At 40.4% G+C, this 20,946-nt stretch overlaps 1 protein-coding gene across 11 annotated transcripts in view; it reads left to right on the plus strand.

The window, feature by feature from the left end:
- The window catches only part of tns1a (tensin 1a), a 96,860-nt gene that overhangs the window by 26,216 nt on the left and 49,698 nt on the right, over positions 1 to 20,946 (plus strand). For 10 of the 11 annotated variants that reach the window (XM_057818041.1, XM_057818040.1, XM_057818042.1 and 7 more), the window contains 2 exons: positions 3,996 to 4,110; positions 6,041 to 6,078. In XM_057818041.1, coding sequence (XP_057674024.1) covers positions 3,996 to 4,110; positions 6,041 to 6,078 — 153 coding nt within the window. Of the gene's footprint in view, positions 1 to 3,995; positions 4,111 to 6,040; positions 6,079 to 14,148; positions 14,672 to 20,946 lie in introns of those variants that run through there. The other variant, XM_057818053.1, reaches the window with a different exon arrangement.

Below are 20,946 nucleotides of genomic sequence, written 5' to 3' on the forward strand. Positions count from 1 at the left end.
TTATAAAATATTGTCATAACATTTGTGATAATATGTTGACTGACAACTAGTTGAATGACACCTGTTTTATATCTTTAGGGGGTCTGTATCGCTTTCACCAGCAAAAATTAACTTTGAGGAGGGTGGAGCCACATGGTTGCTAACTTGCATATGCTATTCTTTAGTCACAACTGGATTCATTACCTTATTACTTTTCATCCTTCACACAGCCACTGGAAACAGAAATGTTGTTTAATCCATCTGCAGGCGAACGGGAGATTGATTTTGATTCATTCGGGATTTTACAACACTTTGCGGGTGTGCGCTGGTCCTCATGGGTAACGCAGCGCTGGTCCTCACGGGAAAAGCAGTCATGACAAAACACTACCGCTTTTGTGCACCGGCGTCACTAAAATCAACCAAACTGAAAACTGATGCTTTAATCCCATTTTTGCATAGTTAATTCGTGGTTAACTCACTTTCTTTTGTAAAGAAAAAAATCATTGATTTCTGTCCCATTATTTAATCAAATTTTACTACTTGTGCTAATTAAAAGATCAATCACATGCAGTCCATAGTTAATTAATCGCATTTTTTTTCATTTTCTTCAATGCAAAAATGATTATAGATTTAAGTTTTAAATGTACGCCTATTAGCACAGGAGTTGACCGATGTGCTTAGCTTACATAATTCAAATTTAAGCTTCTTTAGAAGCAAGAGTTGGGCAACTTTACATTTGTAAATATGAATTTAACATCCATTTTCCTCCAAATAACTTCAAATAAATAAAAGCACGTCCGCTCACAGTTGTGAGATCAAATATTGAAAGCAGAGATCCTGCGTGGAGTTTCCACTTAATTTTTTTTTCATCCAATCTATTTTATATATCTTTAATTTAGATGCTTTACATTTCTATATACAGTACGGGCCAAATGTTTGGACAAACCAAATTCAATGCAACACAAATGATGGTCCCAACCCCATTGATAAAGCAATAAATTCCTCTAATTAACACTGAAAAGGCATACCTATGAAGTAAAAAAAACATTTTAGGCGACTCCCTCTTGAAGCACATCAAGAGAATGGCAAGAGTGTGCAAAAAATGTAATCAGAGCAAAGGGTGGCTACTTAGATGATACTAGAATATTACACGTTTTTAATTATTTCACCTTTTTTGCGTAGTACATTATTGCACACAAGTTCATTCATAGTCTTATTACCTTCAGTGAGAATTTACAATATAGTTAGTCATGAAAATAAAGAAAACACACAAATGAGAAAGTGTGTCCAAACTTTAGACCTGTATTGTACATGTATACCTGAATGAAATCTAACATTTGTTGTTATTGGTTTAATGTTATATATGAAATAAAATTCTCCAAAAAGTTGAAAAATTAGATAAAATAAATAAACTCACCAAAATGCTTCTCTTCCAGAGCATTTCTATACTTGATATCTGCATTTTAGGGGTATTTGCAGCAGTAAAATCACCTCAGAAAGCCATATTTTGGGTTAAAACACCAAAGTTTCGTTTTCCATAAGAATGTGGATTTCACCCCGATCCTCTGTGTCGTCATGCTCGAAAACGGAGAGCTTCGGGCGGCCGCGAGAGGAGCGTGAACCGCCCGAAGCCTCCATGCTGGGAGTTCTTGTGGTGCTCAAAAATGTCCACGTTCTTTCATTCCACACGTTCATTCACAGTTTATCTGTGCATCACAGCTCAATAAATGACAATAAATATCACAATCTGCCTCTAAGTGCCACATTTTGGGCTAAAACAGCCAAAGGTATGTTGCGTCTGACAAGGGGAATCCATCCCGATCCTCCATGTGCTTTTGCCCATATATACAGTGGTGTGTCTTGGGGAGCCCAAGAGCAGTGCCCAGTGCCGGGAGGTTAATCGCTGTATTTGCATCCACACAAGCTTGAAAACAACCATGGCAGGTTTAAACTCTTCACGCCGCCTCAACGTGCCGCATATTGGTCATTAAAATCCAAAATTAGGTTTCGTCTGAGAACCAGTATTTCCCTCTGACTGCCAATGGGGCATGCACATAGTCTTGAAGCTGGAACTGCGAAGGGCCATAATTAATCGCACGTTAAAAAAAATTGTATCAAATTGTATCGAACTGATACCGGAGGAGAAATGGAACAACATGTGGCGATCACATTTAACAACATCACAATCTCCTAAATGGAAGGAATTCAATTGGAAAAATTTAATTCGTTATTTCATCACACCTAAAATTCAAAGTAAACAAATGAATAGTCAACAATCTTGCTGGAGACGATGCAATGGCATGAATCCAGACCATACACATATATTTTGGACGTGCATCAATATTCAATCATTCAGGGAGAAGGTTCACTCAGCTCTCTGTGATATGTTGGGATACACGATTCCCAAATCCTGCCAGGTACTATATCTGGGACTTTTCGAGGATGTCATACACAAAACGGACCTGTACATTGTGAAAATTCTCCTTGTGGCTGCGAAAAAGGCCATAACAAAGAACTGGTTAAGAACTCAATCTCCAACACATGGTCAATGGCTGCTAATATTGGACGAAATACTTGACATGAAACGGCTAACATATAGGTCAGGGGTGTCCAAACTTTTTGCAAAGGGGGCCAGATTTGGTGTGGTAAAAATGTGGGGGGCCGACCTTGGCTGACGTCCTTTACGTAGAACAATATATTTAAGCAAATTTTAGCAAGCCATTCTGTGTGTCACATTTGCTTTATTATTATTTTTTAATTAATAATTTCAACAATCTCGCAACTGGCCTTTGTGGCGTTCTCTTTTGACTCTCGGGCTCTTGCGAAATACTGCTGCTGGGAAATTAAACTAGCTTCATGTTGCTTCAATTTCTCTCTGCGTATCTTCCCTATAATCTTGTCGTACATGTCAGCGTGTCTTGTTTGGTATTATCGCCTCACATTGAACTTTTTAAAAACAGCTACTGTCTTTCCAAATGAGGCAGACCGAGTTGTTGCGTATTTTAGTGAAGAAATACTCCAATTTCCACCTATCCTTGAAGTGTCGGCCGTCGCAGTCAACTTTCTTTTTTTTTGTTGATTGTCGGCATTTTAGAAAATTGGAAGTAAAGGGTCACACAAGGTAATGTTGGTTAGAGTGCTGCTGCCTTTTAGTGGGTAAATGAGGAGCAGCATTTATTGTGCAAGCTACTTCATATGGTGGTAGCAGCACTGCTGACCAATTTATTAAGTCTGTGTGCGGGCCAGACGTAATTGATTTTATGACAGAGGCTGGGGGCCGGACGAAGTTTGACAGCGGGCCGCATTTGGCCTGTCTGACATGTCTGATATAGGTTAAAGATAAAGGAATATTTGTTTTGGAAAAACTGGGGGAAGTGGCTGACTTACAGGGAAAAAAAAAAGGGTATAATGTGGAACTTTGACTCATCATGATAGTGGGGAAGACAGGCTCGTTTGGTGCTCACTAGTTATATTTATCTTTTATGTTTGGTGTTGGTGTTTGCATTGTTGTGGGGAGTGTCGTGTCAATGTTGTGTAAAAAAAAAAAAAAAAAAAAAATTTTTAAATTGTATCAAAGGGGGTTTTTGCGTAAATGCAGTTATTAACTGACAGCACCGATATTTATTTTTTTTTATATAATTTTCAGTCCAACCAGAAAATTGCCAAGCTGCATTATCTCTTCACTGTTAGAAGTATTGAAAAAGAATCGGTTTTCTGCAACGACAATCTGAGCCGAGGAGGATGTTGTCACAGCAGCTTGTGTATTGGCTGTCGCGTTTTAAAACTGAACTACCTACTGCATGCCAGGAATACCACATCGTATTCTCATGGACTTGCGGCATCATTCGAATGGAGATTTAAATCGATCTGTAATCTGTAATGGGGCATTTTCTTTTGATTCAGTCAGAGCGTCTTCATGTAAATTTCCCCTAACACGACTATGCTGTTAAGATGACAATGGACGAATGTGAAGGTGACCACAATGAGTGTTAATGATCTTCTCTGCTTCTTCTTAGCCTGACGAGCTGGAAGGGGTCCATACACATTCCTTCAAGCTGAAGCCATTTAAGAAGGCCAAGAGCTGTGATATATGCAAGCAGGCCATCACAAAGGAGGGTCTCATCTGCAAAGGTGAGTTCCATTCAAAACAGCGTGGCTGATCATAAATGGTGTTACCAGGATGCCAGGTGTGGGTGGGCATTAGTCTTACCTGGTGGGGCAAAAAAAAAAAAAAAAAAAAGCTACAATGCTCAAGTAAGTCGAAATCCAGCGTAGGGCTACTGCACCATGTTTTGTTTTCTCCTTGAGATAACTGTTGTTATGATTTGGTCTAAACAAATAAAAGTTGATTTTATTTTATTTGACTTAGAACACATCCATTACTGAAGTGTATGGACATGCAGGTGACAATGTGTTTTTTTAGGTAACCTATTGTGGTTCCTTGGTTTTATAATAATTATTATTATAGTTATGCTTTGTTCCGCAGCCCTTTTGAGCTCAATTTGACCCCCTTAGAATGCTTGAAAATACACCAAAATCGGCAGGCAGGTCAAGACAGGTGCAGTCTTTGATACCGTGTAAAGACAAATTCCAAATACATTATGTAGCGCCTCCTAGCAGTCATTCTTTGTCCCGCCGACAATTTGAGCCCTACTTTGACCCCCTCAGAATGCAAAACTCACCAAACTCAACAGCCAGGTGAACACTGGTGAAAACTTTGATAAAATAAAAAAAAAAATAAATAAAATAAAATAAATCGAAATATGCGTAAATGTGTGTAGCGTCCCCTAGGAACAAAACCACTTATTTATTTATTTATTTATTTTTTATTAAGGTGAAAGAGGAGGTAACAACACAAAGGATAAACTTAGAACACATCAGTGCTATATGAATGGGATACCATAAGTGGTGCCCAGACTACAATTAGTACTACATCCAGTTTTCTTTGGGTCACCCCTGGTGACGCCCCTGCTGATCATCGACGTGGTTGTTATATTATTGCTCTGGTTATGGAATATTATTCTGACCGTTCTTCCAGCTTCCCACATAATCAATTGATGATGTATCTGGTGGCAACTTTTCCTTTGCCTCTTTTGTCACACTGGAAATGGCTGCTGCAGCTGACGACCTACTTTGTCCGTTTAGTTCAGCAAATTGCCATCACGCCTGCCAGAAACATTACCATGCCTCACTGAACTTAGGCTGATGATGTTCAGGAAATTCTGGCCCATCCCTGTGTATGTCAAGTAGTGATCCTATGTACTCTACTGTGTGTGTGTTATTTTATTTTATTTTATTTTTTCAGGGTTGTGCAAAACATACGTCGTCGTTCTTTTGTGGTAAAAGTGCAAATTTATGTGCTAACTGAAGGCAAAGCCGAGCTGACAAACGCTAAGCCCCAGCAGTAGGAGATCAGGGTGGTTTGGGGCTTTGGCTAAGGATTTGCTGTTAAAATTAGCACGGCTACTGCAGCTGCTGCTGAATTAGCCTAGATAAGAGGGAAAGTGGGGTGGTAGATAGAGGAGGAACAGTGAGAGAAAATGGGGAAATGTGAAAGAGAGCGCATGAGTTGCTTCCATCCCTCTTTTGTTCTTCCATACACTGCGTTGTGGTTAGAGCAAGTGTTACTTGCACAAAGATGATTAACACACTTGTCCAATTGTTATTGGTTGCTACCATATAGCATATACATACAGTATCTGAAAAGAATTGATTTGTCATCATTGTTTACATTTCCTAACATCTTTCAATTTCTTCGGTGTGCTTTACTTGAAAGAAAAAGTTTGGACACCCCCCTGAAATAAACAAACCTTGTATATACTAAATCACCCAATTGCTTTCTAATGTGTTGCACATGGTGGGAGTTTGCAAATTTGCCACTTAGGGGCAGCACCACACTTCAGCATGTGCTATACTAGAATGCAAACTGACTGCAGTTTTCCTTCCAGTGTAATGGTTTAGCATCATGCTTGACCAAAAAAATATATGGCAGGGTCTGTATGTAGGGTATGTTTTAGTTTGCGGTTATATAACAAATAATATTTGTCTTTCTTCCTTACAGCTTGTCAGCTTTCCTGTCATAAAAAATGTGAAGTGAAGGTAAGACAGTTTTTTTTATTTTTTTATTTTTTTTATGAATCACATACTGGTTGTGGGATTTTTTATTTTTACTCCTCCATCACTGCCTCATCTCCCGATTAGTACTTAGTGCTTTGGAAGGAAAGAAGGTGCCTCAATAAGACATAGTAAGGGAGACAACTAATTCTGGAAGTCGTAGATTTGCTGAACTTTACTTAATTTGGCATGCGTTTTGCCCTTGCTGAGACAGAAATTTGAAGATGTTTTGCAGACGTGGACAAGGTTGTTGTGAGACGTCCAAACTGAAATCTGATTTGTTTTCATGAATGTCTATTGAAGGATTGACGTCAGGCAGGGTGGGAGACAGACTCTATGGGCTCTGACATTGGTTCATCCACTAAAGCTTGATTGGTTTACCCATTTGTCAATCTCATCAAAAGACAAATCCAAAAGTACGGAAAAGCTTGATAAGCAGACGTATTTTCCCAAACGAAGACGCGATCGACTGATACACTGTTTGAGACTGACCAGTCGATCGTGATCGATGTACAGTGACCCCTTGTTTTTCGCGGTTAATGTGGACCAGAACCCGCCGTTATAAGTGTAAAACCGCGAAGTAGCGTGGTTTTCAAGCACTTTAAATGTAATAATTATGATACGTTTTAAACATGTTACTGTCCGGCAGAATTATTTTTAAACAAGAAAAAAGTAGACACCCAATCCATTTAAAAAAAGTAAAAAATGCTTGTCTTTATTTAATGCTTTATTAATGGAGTCCACTCAGCTGCTCACTTACACACAATGAGTTGCCACAACACTGTTTGACAGGTTAAACGATGATTGACGCATGCGGCGCTTTGGCGGTTGAGTCTCTGGCAAAAGCAAAGCTTAACCGTCTGGTAATCATTGTTTACTTTAATAAGCAACTCCAGTTCACTCTCTGAGGAACAAAGAGCAGGGGCAGGGAGGGAGGGAGGGAGAGTGAGACTACGTGATCGGCTCAGGACAGGTCATCTGTATTTATTTATTTTGTTTTTAATTGAAAAAAAATGTGCGATGGACTGAGGGCACGAAGTTTGAAGCGCGAAGTACCGAGGGATCACTGTACCTTAGCAGTATAGCATGGCACGATACAATAAGAGCGTACACTTAATACATACGTCATAAAAAGACTACTGTATGTCTTAGAGAGACACTTTCCTGTGGCCGTGGAAGATTCGAGAACGATTCCATCCAAATTCCGATTATCGAAATATACGAGGTAAAGCAGAACTAAAACGCAGTCAGCGCGGTCTTCAGGACGCAACGAGGAACGGACCGGGAGTAAATATGTATCATGTTCAACTCATGCCGCTAGATAAAAAAACAATAATACCTGACTGCGGCCGACAGCTGCTTCAAACAATGCCCAGTTGCTAGTTCCTACAAACATACGGCCACATACGGCTACGGTAGATATCACATATATGTAGAACTAGATGCAAAATGACTGACGACGGCGGCGGTCGAGCATGTAAGGAAACCAGATGCGAAATGACAGACTTGCCATTTAGTAGTTGCCACGTTAGTAAACAGCCGCCATCTTAAAGCAGTAGAATTCTCTAGAAGGCTCTGTTGTAGCGAACCTAATTAACTTTTTATCTAAAATACTCCTAAATTGGCAAAATCTTGGCTTGAATCTATCGTTAATGATGAAACAGTTTTAAAACTTTGACATGTCAAAAGCAGACAGAAGGGAAATTATGGAATAACAGGAGCAATTTTAACAACTAACGGTTGATCACATTATTAAATTAATTGAATGTAGTTTAAAGCTGCTGATACAGAATGGGGGACTTGAATATTTTACTGTTTTTAACTGTTAACTTGATACTGAAATTTGGATGTTTGTACGATTTTGGAACTAATGTACAACACATTAAAAGGGCGGGGTGTTAACATCTATAATCGATTTAAAATCGAATCGGAGCCTCTGAATCGTAATCGAATCGTTAGGTGCCCAATGATTCCCACCTCTAATAATTAACACTATAAAGTAGCTGGTGACATAAACAACACACAAAAAGAGTTAACCTATAGATTGACAGTACTTCTGACTTTTATATTCAAACCCCAGCGTGAATTTTACTTTACACGCTGTCATATGCGTGCAAGAGAAATACAGTGATGTGAAGTGATGTGTACAAAATTCACTTCTCATAATGGATGGCATATAGCTCACATTTCCTCCAGGAGGCCCACTAGGGTCTATCTGTTTTTCTTGCTCCAACTCTTTAATGTCACCACATGATCCCAGAGCGCAGTGGAAAACAGAACAAATGACTGAGGAAGGACAGAGTGATGGCTAGACAGCTTGAGCTGAAAAAGGCTACGTTTAGTGGTTTATGTTGGTTGGAAGCATGGTTTAAAAATTGTTGTCACCCTAATCTCTCCGCAGATTCTCAACTAAAACATTCTTATTCCCTGCCCTTTGGCTCAAATATGTCTGCAGGAGTGTAATAATAAAACAACAACAAAAACCCACCTCAAACCAGGAAAAGTCATTATGACTGATGTTGAACGGGAGATCTTTTAATGCAGCACATTATTTAATTCCTTATGTGTGGAAACTATGGTTTTATGTTCAGGTGCTGACCTTGTAATAGTAAATGTGTCACCAGTGGAAATCATTATATATATTTTTGATGTTTATTAGTTGCTTTAGCATCTCATTCTTTACATCGTTAACCACACGAGTATTTTCTTGAATGCTTTAATGCTGCTGTTCTCACATTTTATGCTGTTTATAGTGTTTTAATGGGGCCCATAATGATTTGAATGAGGTTGTCAAGAAGGTTTGATGTTGCCAACGTTTGGCATCTATATAATTAATATATTCCACTCAGCAAGATGAGTCAGTCTTGTGTCAACTCTTTATCACTGATGATGCAAAGGAGTCTATCGTTACGTTTTTTGTTTGTTTGTTTTTTTCGCCCTGGTTTGTACTTGTGTGTTAGATTGCTGTCGCAGTGGTTTTTGGTGACTTGGATTCAAAGAAGGAGTTTGGCCTTGTAGGTTTCAAAGGAGGTTGGGAGGGGAATGGGTGTTTGAATATTCCTAAACAACATAGATAAAGTGCATAACTGCACTACTGAGTCTTTGTTTCCAAAAATATCACTTGCATGTTTTCGCAAAAGAATGCCATATGTGTTCTCCCACAATTACAGTACACTTCATTCTGAAGTCATATTGGTTTAGAAAGTCTTAAATACTTTTTATAGAGAGATGCGGACATGGGTTTGGTTCCAGCTATGTATGAGAATAAAAGTGGGAACGATTGCAGCTCGTATACAGTAGAGTTTGTTAAATGAGAATGGTATGTAGTGTTTTGTGTATACGTACATCTTTTTACATGTTTTGTATCACAGTGATCCCTCGTTTTTCGCAGTTAATGGGGACCAAACCCCACCGCGAAAATCTAAAGGCAGAGCTTATTTACATCAAAAAAATCTATATATAGTGTGTTCATTGTATTTATACATATAAGACATTCCCCCCCCCAAAAAAACACACACCCATTATACAGTATGTTTACATTGATTTATATGTGTATGCATGCATATATCTTAACATTTTAAAAAAAATACTGTAATTTTTTTTTTTTACTGAAAAAAATCTGCGATGGACTGAGGGCGCGAAGTTTGAAGCACACTATAACAGGATCACTTCATATTCATTTGAATTATACTGTCATGTTGTTTTCATACAGTGGGTGCTGTGATGTTGATGTTAAATCATTGTAGTATACTGCAGCTACAAGTGCATTCTCCCATTTATAATTATAATAATAATAAAAATAAAAGACTTTCTCACAACTCGTTTTTTCCCCAATTAAATTTTTGGCAGCTAACTTCTTTTTAATCATTTGTAGTCTAAAAGTGGCACGCAAGCAAGAAATGTTTACTCCTGGGAGAAGTTTTTAGGTTTGAATCCTTTTCTGCACATAGGTGGACTTTAGACAACTGGCTGAGGCCTTTAATTAGTGCAAAAAAAAAATTCCAGAACTCAAGTTGTATTATTTTTCAATAATTAATTTGTAATTTACTGGGGTTCATGACTATTTGTACCCCTGAGAATCAGCAATAATGATGACACTGAAAGAGTTGTCAGTCTACCTTAAAAAAAAGTCCACCTTTACCCCATGAGTAATGACCCACCCAAAACCCGTTTGAGCTCTTTATTGTCAGCTGTGCACCCCACAGTCATTCATAATCCAACTGGTACCACGGGCAAGACCAGAGAGCTTTCAAAAGACACCAGGGTATTTTTGGAGTTGGACAATATTGGGATATAGGTTATCAATTTAAAAAATTATTACCGAACAACTCCACAAAAATACATCTTGATTCAGTTTTGTCAACACAGACAAACTGGAGTCCGGTGAAATCAAATCAAAATCAAATTTATTTATATAGCCCTTTACAAAACCTGAAAGGCCCTCAAAGTGCTTTACAACAAAACATGGCTCAAGATAGATAAAAGGCAGGAAAATATTATACAATGACATTAAGAAAAAAAAAATGAAACAAAGACAGCGCATCGTGATAAAAGTCCAGCAAATAAAACAATAAAACCGATAAAATCCAAAAACATTAAAAACCCTTAAGCAAATAAAACCAGGCTATCTTAATCTGTGTAAACGGCGAATCTGAAAAGGTGTGTTTTAACCAAGACTTAAAAAGACCTAGATCCGTAGTGGTGCGGATTTCAGGGGGAAGGCTATTCCACAGCCTGGAGGCAGCAACCGCAAAAGACCGGTCTCCCTACTGTTTAAGTTTCGACCTCGGAACGTGTACAAGCTGGCCGGTCGAGCGAAGAGTCCTGCCAGAGTTACAGAAGGTTAAAATTTCCGATAAATAAGATGGAGCCTGGCCATTAATGGAATTAAAAACAAACAGTAAAAGTTTTAAATCAATTCTAAAATGGACTGGAAGCCAGCGGAGTAATGATAGCACGGGGGTAATATGTTCACGTCTAGGTGTACCTGTTAAAAATCGAGCAGCAGAATTTTGAACATGTTGCAGACGAGAAATCGAGGACTTGCGGAGGCCAACATAAAGTGCATTGCAGTAGTCCAGCCTTGAGCTTATAAAAGCATGAATTGCTTTTTCAAGGTTGTGGCGACTAAGAAAAGGCTGACATATAGCTGACAGCAATCGACATCCCACCCAAGAACTCAAGAACTCAATATACCTAAAGATAAGATTAGCCCATGTATACATATATGGGAAACATACCCAGTAAGTAAAAACTCATTAACACAAAGTTATACGAAAGTAAAAGCTTCCGAACACAACAAATCACACAAAACTGTTTACTGGCCTGACTAACACATTGTCACACATGGCATCAGGAATGTTTGCCTTCACTGGTCGGCCAGCCTCTTCTGGCGAACAAGTTTCAGTGGACGACAACAGCTCTTGTCATTCCCCCTGCGGTGGCCTCGGCAAGCAGTCTCGCCACACCCAAGCAAGTATTGGCGAACGTCTAGTAGTCTCCTGCTGCACTCCAGCTTCCGAGACGAAAATGGCCCACTTGCGGTGGGCATGGGAGAAGTAATGGTCATGTCGGGGGACGATGCGAGCCCGAACCGAAAATAGCTCACTGTAGACGGACACGCGCGAAACGATGGGGACGGTGCAAGCCCAAGCTGATAATGGAGCACTTTGAACGGACACACTAGCCCAGGGGTCCCCCACCTTTTTTGCACCACCGACCGGTGTTATCTGGGTCTTTTTGTCACGGGCCGGTGTTCTGACAAATTTCGCAACCCATCAAAAATTGCAACGATGAGGTTCTGCGCATGCGCGTAACGTTAATCATGGCCGCAAATGCACCGAATCCAGAGTAAACACTACATATTTTCTTTAAAGAAAGGAAGATTAACTTACATTTGATCATGGAAGGACATGTAGAAAAGTTCTCCTCAGATACACCCTGCCATGTTAGCTGCACACAACTCCATACCGCTCTCTCACCATTAACGACTTTGCCTTGTCATTAAGCATTAATTAAGAAGCCCGCTTCACAAAGATACGATGTTGGAAATTGTAGCAAGGTTTTCAATGCTCTCGTAGCGATGTCAGGATATTCCGGAATGACTTTAATCCAGAACCTCGGTTGAGTTGTTGTTTCAAATGTACGTTTAAGGTCGCCGTCATTTGTGATCTCTACAAGCTGAACCTCCTGTTGCACAGACATGCTTGAATCACTCGCTTTATTCACAAACGGGTCACGAATCCACTCCTTCGCAGTTTGTGGGTCTTCGAGGTTGTAGGCTCATCTTCTGGCTCGTCAGGTGCCCTTTTCGCCGTAAAAAAATATCTCCAAAGACGTCTGTTTTCCAGTTATCTTCGCTCGTGTGGGGGCTAATTATTTCCGGGAACAAATGTGCTGCGCCCGCGGCCTTGTAATACGTTATTATCGAGGACAAGCGCCTATAGATATATACACAAAACAAGATGTACTGCTAGCAGTCCAATCAATGGATTTCCATGACGACATTGTAATTTATCCTGTAGTATTATATCTAGAGTAGACAGGGATATCGGTGTGTAAAACAGAGGCACAGGGTTAATTCGGCCATAATGCGATCATTAATAAATTATTATTTCTGTGCGGCCCGGTACCGGTCCGCGGCCCGGCAGATGGGGACCCCTGCAGTAGCCGGAGTCTAATGGCTTGTCGCACGCAATGGACGCCGGCCAACGGAGGCAAGCACTCCCGCTGTGCTGCCTTCTCTGGCAGTGAGCATGTTTACCCACAAAATGCAAGCCACCTCCTTAATAAAACTTCTTACCTGATTCCAGTATTTGACATTAAACACTTCGCTTACTCGTTGGACTTGTTTTTCTGCGGTGAACAGGATCTTTTTGGGAACCGAAAAAGGCTCACACCACTCTTAACGATGTTGGAAAAAAGGCTGCAATGCATGATTTCAGCATAGCACGAAAAATAAATTAATCCTCAAAATCAGCTGAATCTGCAGTCCTTCTCTATGCAATACGGCTGTATAGTGAAGTTGTTTTCAGCCAACGATGTATCTTCCGCCTTTTTCCTCAATCTGAGACGCTAAAGGAAAGTTACTCAATTTCATGGCACAGGCTTCAAAAGTTGAATAAAATATATTGGTCACATCCGCACACACCCAAGTGGTCCATTTCATTCAGGAGCATAAGATACAGCATGTATTATGAAATAAACATGCTTTTTCACGTCTTGATCACTTTAAGGCCAACCCTAATGACTGAGGAAAGCACTGTACAGGGTGACCCAAAAAAAAGTTTACACTGCCATAATACAACTTAAATGCCATGTTTATTCATCTTAGAATTAGAATTTAATCACAAATTATACATTATTGTAAAGAACATGTACAGTACACTCTATTTTTCAATGTGTCCTCCCTTAAGTGTCACAACAGCCTCCAGGCGCCTGCGGAACGCTTGACAGGTCTTCTTTATGTAGGATGCTGTCATCTTTTCCCAAGATCTAACAATGGACCTCTCCAAGGCTGCCACAGAAGTATGTGGCTTCTTAGAGGCACTGTCCTCCACAGTTGTCCATATGCTGTAATCCAGGGGATTGAGATCTGGACTCTGGGTGGCCACATATCACCTTGTCAATCAACTTTTTGTTCCCCACAGATCGGGCACTTCCAGACCCAGGTTTTCGTGAGGCTGTTCCAGTATCTTTCAGCTTCTTTTTAACTTTGTAGACTGCACATCTGGATATTCTCAGATTTGCTGCAATCTCAGTAGGTGCCAGACCGGCACGCAGCAATTCAGGTACAGCTAAAGTTTTCTTCATTTTCAGCAGAAGCACAGGAATTGTAGAGACGAGAGATTACCAGCTGCATTGAGTGACCTTAATGAATCACTTAAGCATGACAACCTATTTAGATATGTTTCAATGGCTTTTAAAGAAGCAGTCAACTGAGTGTAAACTTTTTTTTGGGTCACCCTGTAGAAAACAGATGGTTTCTTATACAGGCTACAGGTTTGGTCCCATTGTGTTAGTTATCTTATGTTGTGGCTGGAGAGTGTATTTTGATTCTGTTTTCCCCGAGTATAATGATGTATCAGGATGTTGTTGTTGCAATGATAGGTATTCTCTTTCAGCAGCTGCTTTGAAGAAAGTGAGGACAGAAGGAGAGCGGACAGGGGAATTAGACAGTGCTCTGAGAGAAAAAGATTAACATACAGTTAACGTCTTGCTTTGGGCACCAAGCATCCACAAGCTGCTGTCTTGGCCTTATATAGTGTGTTCGGATTCTACTTGGCAGTGGATAGAGGAGCCTTAGCCAGCAGCACAAAGACTGCCTCCTGGTTCAGTCCAGTGGCTGAACACAGTTAACTTCAGTAGCTCTCTGGCACGTGTCTGGGATTACGGCTGGTGTTTTGACTGAGAGGGGGCGGGAGGCTGTAGCCAAGGAGGTGGTTGAAAGTGTCTGTATTTGGTACTCCTGTGGTTGCCTATGTCCTCTCAGGAGGGGTTCATGCTGGTGTGTGTTGTGGAGCCTGTAGAAATGCAGAGTTAAAAACCAGGCAGAGCAGGAAAGTGGTACAGCATACAGGTAAGAGTTGTTTTAGGCTTTCAAGGAATTGCATGCTTAAAGAACTCGATGGAAATCAGTATTGCTGGCTTTTAAGCTGGTGTTAAAAGACAGTTTCACTGATATTTGTAGTTTTTTAAATTTTAAAGTAGCTCATCAGATGGCTCCCTCGATTACTCAAACATTTACCGTGAGCCTCCTTAAAATCATATGTACACTAGATACAACAACTCCTAATTTGTGTGTGTGTATACTGTATATATATAACTAAATGGTTCCTTTTACCTTTTCCCACTTTGCCCGTCTCCAATTTTGAGAAAACTAAGGTTGGCAGTCACTCTTCTCTGACCTTCAGCCAGCAAAACATGATAGATCAATAGGTCACTGAAGTTCTATGTCCCACTTGACTGGTGAGGAAAAATATTAGGAATGCATTTTCATTACAATGCCGTTGGGTACGACACAAACTGAAAATGTTCATAATTTCCCTCTGAACATCTAAAGACAACATTCCACCTTTTTTGTCTCACCTTGCCCATAACAAGAGCCTCAGTCATGTCTCCCTTGAGCGTCGTGAGGTGAAAACTGATGTTAATAGAACAGCTGTTTGTCTCTTCTTATAGAACACGGTCCCCCTCTGGGAAGGTTACATGTTCACCCATTAGAGAACAACCCCAAGGGAAATGTGTGAGAAAGATTTCAACTAGTATATCCCAATAGTTTTTCTCTCTAAATGTTAAAAAAGCATGACTCATGAAATAGTGTCTTACCTGTTAATTCGAACATCTTGTTACATGCTTGAAAAAAAAAAAGCTCCTCACTGTAAACATTTTTGGAGTTTAGCTACAAAGAATCCTTACAGTCTTATGTGCCATAATGGTACATTTCTTTACCCTGAATTTAATGTACTTTTATTCGGTTCATTGTCCAACGTGCATAGCAATTGCACATCTAATCTTCATCACTTTCCTTATTTTAAAGCATATGTATTATGAGCATTAGTGATTGGACCTCTCACCGTTGACCTGATAGCTATCCAACAGCTACTTTCTTTCTCATCCATGGTTCTCACGCTCTTGCTCTTGATGGTGCTCAAGCTCTTCATAAAATTCCTTTTGGACAAAAATGCCGTTCTACAACTGCGACGGGTGCGATCTGAACACTTGCCTGCTTCTGGACGGAAAATCAAGTTCATCCTAAATATCAGTACGTTGTGGTCTAAAGCAGCCAATATTTTCTATCTTGATGAAACTACAAGCGGTTTCAAGAGTAAAAAGTATATTTCGTTTCATTATTTCTGAAACGAGAAGGAAATAATGTAATAAAATCCATGGCAACTGCACATTCAGAGCAAGGAAGTCATAGCGCAGACGTCAACTGAAACTTTATTGCTTTTGAGGTGTTTAAACTAACTGCTTGTCTTGTCCACAATGTTTCCATCTAGGAAAAAAAAATACTTGTATGTATGTATGTATGTATGTATGTACAGTGGGGCAAATAAGTATTTAGTCAACCACTAATTGTGCAAGTTCTCCCAATTGAAAATATTAGAGAGGCCTGTAATTGTCAACATGGGTAAACCTCAACTATGAGAGATAGAATGTGGGAAAAAAAAACAGAAAATCACATTGTTTGATTTTTAAAGAGTTTATTTGCAAATCATGGTGGAAAATAAGTATTTGGTCAATACCAAAAGTTCATCTCAATACTTTGTTATGTACCCTTTGTTGGCAATAACGGAGGCCAAACGTTTTCTGTTACTCTTCACAAGCTTTTCACACACTATTGCTGGTATTTTGGCCCATTCCTCCATGCAGATCTCCTCTAGAGTGGTGATGTTTTGGGGCTGTCGTTGGGCAACACGGACTTTCAACTCCCTCCACAGATTTTCTATGGGGTTGAGATCTGGAGATTGGCTAGGCCACTCCAGGACCTTGAAGTGCTTCTTACAAAGCAACTCCTTTGTTTCCCTGGCTGTGTGTTTGGGATCATTGTCATGCTGAAAGACCCAGCCACGTCCCATCTTCAATGCCCTTGCTGATGGAAGATTTTCACTCAAAATCTCTCGATACATGGCCCCATTCATTCTTTCCTTTACACAAATCAGTCATCCTGGTCCCTTTGCAGAAAAACAGCCCCAAAGCACGATGTTTCCACCCCCATGCTTCACAGTGGGTATGGTGTTCTTCAGATGCAATTCAGTATTCTTTCTCCTCCAAACACGAGAAACTGTGTTTCTACCAAAAAGTTCTGTTTTGGTTTCATCTGACCATAACACATTCTCCTAGTCCTCTTCTGGATCATCCAAATGCTCTCTAGCGAACCGCAGACGGGCCTGGACGTGTACTGGCTTCAGCAGGGGGACACGTCTGGCAGTGCAGGATTTGAGTCCCTGGCGGCGCATTGTGTTACTGATACTAGCCTTTGTTACTGTGGTCCCAGCTCTCTGTAGGTCATTCACCAGGTCTACCCGTGTGGTTCTGGGATTTTTGCTCACCGTTCTTGTTATCATTTTGACGCCACGGGGTGAGATCTTGCATGGATCCCCAGATCGAAGGAGATTATCAGTGGTCTTGTATGTCTTCCATTTTTTTAATAATTGCTCCAACAGTTGATTTCATTACACCAAGCATTTTATCTATTGCAGATTCAGTCTTCCCAGCCTGGTGCAGGTCTACAATTTTGTCTCAGGTGTCCTTCGACAGCTCTTTGGTCTTGGCTAAGACCAAAGATTGTGGACAGGTGTCTTTTATACTGATAATGAGTTAAAACAGGTGCCATTAATACAGGTAACGAGTGGAGCCTCGTTCGACCTCGTTAGAAGACGTTAGACCTCTTTGACAGTCAGAAATCTTGCTTGTTTGTAGGTGATACTTATTTTCCACGCTAATTTGGAAATAAATTCTTTAAAAATCAAACAATGTATTTTCATTTTTTTCCCCACATTCTGTCTCTCATGGATGAGGTTTACCCATGTTGACAATTACAGGCCTCTCTAATCTTTTCAAGTAGGAGAACTTGCACAGTTGGTGGTTGACTAAATACTTATTTGCCCCACTGTATGTATGTATGTATATATGTATGTATGTATGTATGTACTGTACAGTTGTGGTCACAAGTTTACATACACTTGTGAAGAACATAATGTCATGGCTCTCTTGAGTTTCCAGTTATTTCCACAACTCTGATTTTTCTCCGATAGAGTGATTGGAACAGATACTTCGTCACAAAAAACATTCATGAAGTTTGGTTCTTTTATGACTTTATTATGGGTTAACACAGTGCTTCTCAATTATTTTCTGTCACGCCCCCCAAGGAAGACGTAAATGTTTCGCGCCCCCCCAAACTCTCTGCCGCCACTGTAAATAGTGTCATTTGTCTATAAAATTACTATTATAAATACGCATCTGCCTAACATTGTGTCCTTTTTTTCTAATAAAGAAAAAAAGTAACATAGATCAACTTATAATAAAGTATAACTTTATTAACATTGTTTTGTTTGTAACAGAGAAGACTTGACGTGCATCAATTTGCCTGAATTTAAAAAAAAAAAAATTCACATCCAAACTAAAAAATGCACTCAAGGTACATTTTTGACCATTTGATACAGAAAAATAAAATGTAATAAAATCAGTAAATAATACCAAATTAAAATTGATTAGAAACATTCACTCATGAGGACAATGTGCCAAAAAATTTGACCGAAAAAACAAATCTGAATAAAAGGGGGAAAAAAGTGTCCTTGGACAGGAGAGTTTTTATTTTTGCTGCTCACAGTATTTACCTCCTTTGCAATGGTGTGGAGTTATTTTGCAGTTAGCATGCTAACAATGCTCACTGGCTTACTGATATAACACTGACAAAGCAGGACGATTGTTGGCAATATTCGGCACGTTTTCACTGAAAAAATCAAGCGGCTTAACAATGAGATTGGGGTCTAATGTCTTTAAGTGGCGTCTTAATTGATTTGGCTTCTTGCTGTCTGCTATAATTATTTTTAGACACAGTAAACAGTGGTCTTTCATCATCACCCACTGTATTAAAAGTCAAAGCTAAAAGGCAAACGGCACGAAAAAAGCGCATTCACGGCGGCCGAGATAGAACCGTAGGTGAGGGCAGTCGTCGTGACGATCCCAAGCCGAAAATGGCACTTCTCGGGCGGCGACGTGAGAACCGGACAAGACAGTGGGTCGCTGTGTGAGTGAGTCTGGTCGGAAAACGGCTTTCAAAACGGCGGCGGCGCACTGCTCTTCATATCTGTTTTCTGTGTGCTGAGTACTCTTCCTTAGTTCAAAAATACTGCACGCACTCTGAAAATGAGAGCGCCACTGCCACCCACTGAGTGGATGTGCAAGTACACTTTATTCCAGTACGGCAAAAAAAAAAACATGTTCCCCGAGGTCACATGCGCCCCCCCGGCATTGCTCTGCGCCCCCCCATGGGGGCGCGCCCCACTATTTGAGAAGTACTGGGTTAACAGAAAAAGTGATCAAATCTGCTGGGTCAAAAATATACATACATGGATCTGAAAAAGCAAATCATTGACTTGAACAAGTCAGGAATGTCACTTGGAGCCATTTCAAAGCAGCTGCAGGTCCCAAGAGCAACAGTGCAAACAATTTTTGTAAGTATAAAGTGCATGACTCTGTTTAGTCACTGTCACGATCAGGAAGAAAACGCAAGCTATCACCTGCTGCTGAGAGAAAATTGGTCAGGGTGGTGAAGATTCAACCGAGAATCACCAAACAGCAGATCTGCCAAGAATTAGAAGCTGCTGGAACACAGGTGTCAGTGTTCACAGTCAAGCGTGTTTTGCATCTCCATGGACTGAGAGGCTGCCGTGCTAGAAGGAAGCCCTTGCTCCAAAAGCGGCACCTTAAGGCTCGACTGAAGTTTGCTGCTGATCACACGGACAAAGATAAGACCTTCTGGAGGAAAGTTCTGTGGTCAGACGAAACAAAAATCGAGCTGTTTGGCCACAATGCCCAGCAATTTGTTTGGAGGAGAAAAGGTGAGGCCTTTAACCCCAAGTACACCATGCCTACCGTCAAGCACGGTGGTGGTAGTATTGCAGGGTGACCCAAAAAAAAGTTTACACTCAGTTGACTGCTTGTTTAAAAGCCATTGAAACATATCTAAATAGGTTTTCATGCTTAAGTGATTCATTAAGGTCACTCAATGCAGCTGGTAATCTCTCGTCTCTACAATTCCTGTGCTTCTGCTGAAAATGAAGAAAACTTTAGCTGTACCTGAATTGCTGCGTGCCGGTCTGACACCTACTGAGATTGCAGCAAATCTGAGAATATCCAGATGTGCAGTCTACAAAGTTAAAAAGAACCTGAAAGATACTGGAACAGCCTCACGAAAACCTGGGTCTGGAAAACCCGATCTGTGCGGACCAAAAAGTTGATTGACAAGGTGATATGTGGCCACCCCAGAGTCCAGATCTCAATCCCCTGGATTATAGCATATGGGCAACTGTGGAGGACAGTGCCTGTAAGAAGCCACAAACTTCTGTGGCAGCCTTGGAGAGGTCCATTGTTAGATCTTGGGAAAAGATGACAGCATCCTACATAAAGAAGACCTGTCAAGCGTTCCGCAGGCGCCTGGAGGCTGTTGTGACACTTAAGGGAGGACACATTGAAAAATGGGGTGTACTGTACATGTTCTTTACAATAATGTATAATTTGTGATTAAATTCTAATTCTAAGATGAATAAACATGGCATTTAAGTTGTTTAATGGCAGTGTAAACGTTTTTTTTGGGTCACCCTGTATGCTGTGGGGCTGTTTTGCTGCCAATGGAACTGGTGCTTTACGGAGAGTAAATGGGATAATGAAGAAGGAGGATTATCTTCAAATTCTTCAAGATAACCTAACGTCATCATCCGAAGATTGGGTCTTGGGCGCAGTTGGGTGTTCCAACAGGACAATGACCCCAAAAACACATCAAAAGTGGTAATGGAATGGCTAAATCCGGCTCGAATTAAGGTTTTCCAATGGCCTTCCCAAAGTCCTGACTTAAACCCCATTGAGAACTTGTGGACAATGCTGAAGAAACAAGTCCATGTCAGAAAGCCATCAAATTTAACTAAACTGCACCAATTCTGTCAAGAGGAGTGGTCAAAGATTCAACCAGAAGCTTGCCAGAAGCTTGTGGATGGTTACCAAAAGCGCCTAATTGAAGTGAAAATGGCCAAGGGACATGTTACCAAATATTAGCGCTGCTGTATGTATATTTTTGACCCAGCAGATTTGATCACTTTTTTCTGTTCACCCATAATAAAGTCATAAAAG

Source organism: Corythoichthys intestinalis, chromosome 2 (assembly GCF_030265065.1).
Source record: "Corythoichthys intestinalis isolate RoL2023-P3 chromosome 2, ASM3026506v1, whole genome shotgun sequence".
Taxonomy (NCBI): domain Eukaryota; kingdom Metazoa; phylum Chordata; class Actinopteri; order Syngnathiformes; family Syngnathidae; genus Corythoichthys; species Corythoichthys intestinalis.